Here is a 5,129-nt window from a genome sequence, read left to right as displayed (position 1 = left end):
GAATACATTCACTCACAGGCACACATGCACTCACAGGCACACAGGCACCCACACCCACACCCACACCCACACCCACACCCACACCCACAGCCACACCCACACCCACACCCACACCCACACCCACACCCACACCCACAGCCACAGCCACAGCCACACCCACACACACACACACACACACACACACACACACACACACACACACACACACACACACACACACACACACAGAGAGTGGGCTGCAACTGTAAAGGTCACCATTGAGCCGTTCTTTATTTGTAAGAGTGGACAAAGTATTTCCACTGAGTCATCACCGAGAGGCATTAATGGCAAGGCCGTCTGTTATGCAGCAAGCAACAGCATGAAACTCTCCTTCGAGGGTTGTGAATGAGATGGAGCTGTTTTCTTACTCAAACTTTAAATTCAACTCAACTTCAAAGCACAGGCCTCAACCGCGGTATACTGTCAGTCCTTTCTCATCCTCGAGAATCTCCTCGACCCTTCTTCTCTGTGTGGAAAGAAAAGGGATATAAAGTTGAGGGAAAACTCAGAGGCATTGGATGGATAGTCGAGACAGAGGGGGAGAAGAATGAGGAAGAGGAGGGGGGAATCAGTGAGCAGAGAAACATGGGGGAGGAAGGGTGAAAAAAAAGGAAAATCTCTTTACCCTTCTTGATTTAGATTTTTGATAGAGTTGTATTAAAGCTCAAATGGTCACAATGCATGGCATATTCCAAATCAATTCAAAGTAAACTGTATAGAATAGGGTTGAATTTACATGCAACAGCCAATTATGATTTCAAGCTGCCTTTGCGAGATCATTTGTTGTTTTATATTGGTAACACTTTTACCTCTCTATACCAGTAGTAACTATCTAGATACAACTCTGTATGCTACAGTAATTACAGAGTTATTACACATGTTTGGGGCAGCTCGAGAGTGTGACAGTTGTTTATCCATCACAGGGGGTTCCAACAGTATTTTCTTGATTAAGTTTGGCTGGCGCAATGCAACCAATGGAATAGTCCCAAAAGTGAAACACCGCCCATCTGGCAGTCCAGGCAGGCTCAAGTAAAGGCTTAGGGTATTTGAAAGGATCTCAACTACTATCTGACACAGGTCTGATCCATCATGCCATAAAGGTTTCACCTTTCAGAATAGGAGGAAGATTGTTGAGGCGATGCTCCTCCCTGTCCTTGACTATGATGACACAATATACATGCACAGGGCAGCCTCAGTTCTAAAACCACTACACTTGGTTTATCCCTCTGTGGTTCATTTATAGGGATAGTTTCCACACCCACCATTGTCTTTTGTATCACTCTGTGGGATTGGGAGGATTTGGCTTTGAAAAGGACTTATCGTTGGATTGGATATATATATAAAGCAGTTATTTTAAAACTCCCATTTAAACTCGACGACCCAGTGGTGATCACACACACTCTCAGAGCTTGCTACTTTTTAATGTCACACATGAACTGATCTTCAGGGTGGACAGAGGTTGGAGCACCTGGTCCCACATATTTAATATAATAAGTCCTTGGTTAGGGACCAGCTCACAGAGACATGCTCTTGTTTTGATTAATTATTGCGTGTACTTTGTATTTTAATGTATTGCATATTCAACGTGTTGTTTTGTAATTGTATTTATATGTGGACAAGGGCGTACCCGCAAATTAAAGTTAAAGAAATATTGTGCATTAAGTACGGCAGGGTGGTAAATGCATCCAGTGAATTTGACCACGGCTTATATTAACGAATAACGTGGAGTTGAGTAAGTGCTTCAAATGGCGGCATGGAATTCAATCAGCCAATTTAATGCAGACTGCTCACCTGCGAAATGATGGCCAGCATATTCAGCTAATTCCTTTTTTTTCATTTCGCCCAATGCGTAAAAGTCGGGTTGTAAACATAGGATGAGGGCGGAAAACGAGAGGCTTGGGCAAAAACTCCCCCATCATCTCCATCGAGAAATTACATTCCAGGTTCTGAGATGACACATTTATGTAACAACAACAAAGGTGTCAGATCTGACAGTCTATACTGTATGATGCAACCCACAGTAGTATAGTAAAGTAGTACATCTGATTTGAAGACTTGTGTGTCAAAAACACATGTCAAATTCCTTCAAATACTTAAGATGTTCTTGATTTTGCCTGGTACCAATGGAATAGTCCCAATAGCGCAAAATCGAAACTAAATCAAGCACAACTCAAATACTTTCAAAGTCTTTGACAAATCCCTGCCAGGTCTGCTGATATGCTATAGGGGTTTGAGAAGTCCTAGACAATGTTAGTCCATTCTGTATAGAGTTGGAGTCTCAGAAATGACAGTTCTTGACTAGAATGGAACACATGAGCCCTGAGACAACATACTGTGCAGCAACAGACACATGTCTCCTCTGAACACACACAATTGCCTCGTACAATCTGGCCACCATGCTGGGGTTGTGTTCAATTACATTTCAGAAAAGTGCTTCCTTATGACAAACAAATCAAAGTCATTTAAATTCCCACCTGCATAGCAGAGATAATCTAAATGGCACTCTTCTGCCTGAGTCTGTAAGGCGCTCAGGGCTGCACTCCTTCCCATGGTATTTGGGAGATAGCATTAGTTTTGTGACGCTCAATAACCAAACTGTCAACCCAGGCACTGCCTTCGGAGTGTTGTAAGTGAACGTGTCAACTGCCATTTTGAGATCCCAATGGAAGGAAATAACCAACAGCTTAAATGCCAGATGCTACTTAATCTTGAGAGACGTGCTTATACCTTGTTTGAATGTGAGCATCAAAGGAGACATCATCTCCACTATGCTTGTGGTGTCTCTCTGTATGTGTTTGTCTGTGTGTGTGTGTGAGTGTGTGTGTGTGTGTGTGTGTGTGTTTGTGTGTGTGTGTGTGTGTGTGTGTGTGTTTGTGTGTGTGTGTGTGTGTGTGTGTGCGCACGCACGCGTTTGTGTGTGTCAGCAACTGTGTTCTCAAAAGTATCACATCTTCAGGGGATTGAATCTCAATAGTTCATGACAGCTACTAACTTGTGTGACAGCTGCAGCTCGGAACAGAGGTTGTTTTGCCACATTTCCTCAGTTCCTCTGGGGATACCCTCTCCTCTCGGCTGTCTCTCTCTTAATTCAACATTAATTAGGATGGACATCAGATATGCAGACAGAGAGAACACTGGATACCCGGGCTCCAACTTACACGCCTCAAGCTATCACTGACTGTTAAAACAATGATTTGGAGAAGGGAGACAAGCTATCGGCTGAGAAACTGAATTTGTTTCACTCTAAAGGTCTTGCTGGTCTCACCTGCTGTTTATCCAGGAAGTCGATTGCATTTATGTTGTTCTCCTTGGCTGGCAGCAGTACTAACTCTAGGCGAACTGCTGTCTGAGCGCTGGATTGGCATGAAATCATTATATTGATTTCCTGGGCCTGGGAGATATGCAAAGGGAGATGTGCAAGGCCTGGTATTAATTGCCTTAATGAATTATAATAATGGTATCTACTACACATACAGTAGGCCTATAGAGAGAGAGAGAGAGAGAGAGAGAGAGAGAGAGAGAGAGAGAGAGAGAGAGAGAGAGGCTAGAGGAAGGGCCCAGATGAAGTGGAATCAGGTTATTGCAGAACGGTTTGAAGCTACAGTATGTGAATGAAAGACCGGCATACCCTGATACTCATATACTGCAGTCTCATTTGACGGATGCGATTCCGCGCCTCTGCGGCCTTCATCTGACCAACGATCTCCTGGCGTCTCTGAGCTGCGTCCTTCTCGCCGCAGGGATCCATAGGTTGGTGTTTCTTCTCATCGGCCAATCGAGTGCGCACCCGCTGTCTGGACATCGCCATGGACGTTTTCGCCTCTTTAGGTGGTTCCTCGTACGCCAGGTACCTCGCCCTCTGCTGAGGACACATCCGTTTTACCTGGTCTTTAGTGACGCTGCGTCTGTTCCCCGATGTCGGTCTGTCACTTTTTGACGACATACTTTTTTTTTCACTTTCCAGGAGGGCTTGTTCAAGCGATATAAAAACGACGAAAAGTTGCCTAATACTCCACTTCAGTAAAGGTTCCCAAATGTGTGGAGTGGACTGTCCACCATAGAAATGCCATGTTGTTTATTGCCGTTGTCATAGAAGCAAATGCTAGATGCCATGCGCGCACTCCTGGAGCCAGCAGTGCGCTTTCTGGAGCTGTCCACACGCCAATATTTCACACGCTATTGAATTCCATTTTTGTTTTGACATTGGGGCTCTGTTTCGTTTTACATACACTCATGCAAGTAACAAATCCCAATATGGACAAAAAACGAGTTGGGTTTGCTGGTGACAAACTTAATCCCATCCACATTATTCAACCCAGTGCACTTACTGTAGGCCTAATGCTATGCAGAGTCTGTTATAGGTAGGGGTATGCCAACATGTAAAATATTACAGCACCTGAGGCCCTCCACCTCCACATGATCAAGTATTGCTGGCATTTCGTGCAGTTCCGACACAATGAAAAAGACCCAGTATTATGACACAATATTTAATAGGCCTATCTACAGACTCTTGACAGAATTGTTTGGCCTTGTTGGATGTCTTTGTCAGATTTTGTATTGTTATCCATTGAGAACAACCATAATTGAAGCAGTATACCTGTCTGTGGGAAGTGGAAGATCCCCTCTTGACAGACTGACATCCACACCCATTATCATATCTGAGCTGTGATAGTCAGTAATATCAACAACAAAAACAACAACAGCAACAACAACAACAACATTAATTCATATCTGCAAAGCTCCCAGTACTGGCTCTAATGCATGCTCTCTAGGGAGGGCACAGATTGACAAGCGCCAAGAGGGGAGTGTTTGTTTGCATACTATAAATTCTGTTTGAGTTAATACAGAAAAAGTCCTGCTGTGTATGATAAGGTGAGTCACTGAACCATTCACACTATCAAGCTTTGGCTCAATGGTGAGATCAGATCTGGATTTACCATAATTGAAAAGATCTCAAGCAATGTTTTTTCCCCCTCCTTATCAAATAGGTTAGCTCTTATCTCTGTCTTGTGTAGTGATGTCATTTCCCTGTGTGTTGTTGTGTTGAGAAATCCAACAAAGCAAGATTTCCGTTTTGAAACTGTTTTGCA

At 43.7% G+C, this 5,129-nt stretch overlaps 1 protein-coding gene across 2 annotated transcripts; it reads right to left on the bottom strand.

Moving 5' to 3' along the window:
* Window positions 1–267: 267 nt before the first annotated feature.
* LOC310807896 (protein LKAAEAR1-like) lies at window positions 268–4,192 on the bottom strand. Of its 2 annotated transcripts, XM_083674543.1 has the most exons (3): window positions 3,668–4,192; window positions 3,305–3,430; window positions 268–505 (listed from the first exon to the last, which is right to left on the bottom strand). In XM_083674543.1, the coding sequence occupies exons 1-3, from the start codon at window positions 3,980–3,982 to the stop codon at window positions 446–448; spliced, it is 501 nt and encodes a 166-aa protein (XP_083530669.1). In that variant the 5' UTR covers window positions 3,983–4,192; the 3' UTR covers window positions 268–445. The 2 variants fall into 2 exon arrangements, with proteins under 2 accessions (XP_083530669.1, XP_083530670.1); XM_083674544.1 differs by lacking the exon at window positions 3,305–3,430.
* Window positions 4,193–5,129: the final 937 nt, after the last annotated feature.

The sequence above is a fragment of the Argentina silus genome (genome assembly GCF_951799395.1).
Source record: "Argentina silus genome assembly, chromosome: 8".
NCBI lineage: Eukaryota > Metazoa > Chordata > Actinopteri > Argentiniformes > Argentinidae > Argentina > Argentina silus.
Note: the sequence above shows the minus strand (reverse complement) of the source record. Positions and strands in the feature narration are given on the sequence as shown.

Bases quoted from the DNA above. Each gene is read 5' to 3' on its own strand.
- LOC310807896 (XM_083674543.1), bottom strand. From the start codon at position 3,982: ATGTCGTCAAAAAGTGACAGACCGACATCGGGGAACAGACGCAGCGTC. The intron at 3,431-3,667 runs GTATGCCGGTCT...CATATCTCCCAG, and splicing joins TGCAGTATATGAGTATCAGG to GCCCAGGAAATCAATATAAT. The intron at 506-3,304 runs GTGAGACCAGCA...CTTTCCACACAG, and splicing joins ACTTCCTGGATAAACAGCAG to AGAAGAAGGGTCGAGGAGAT.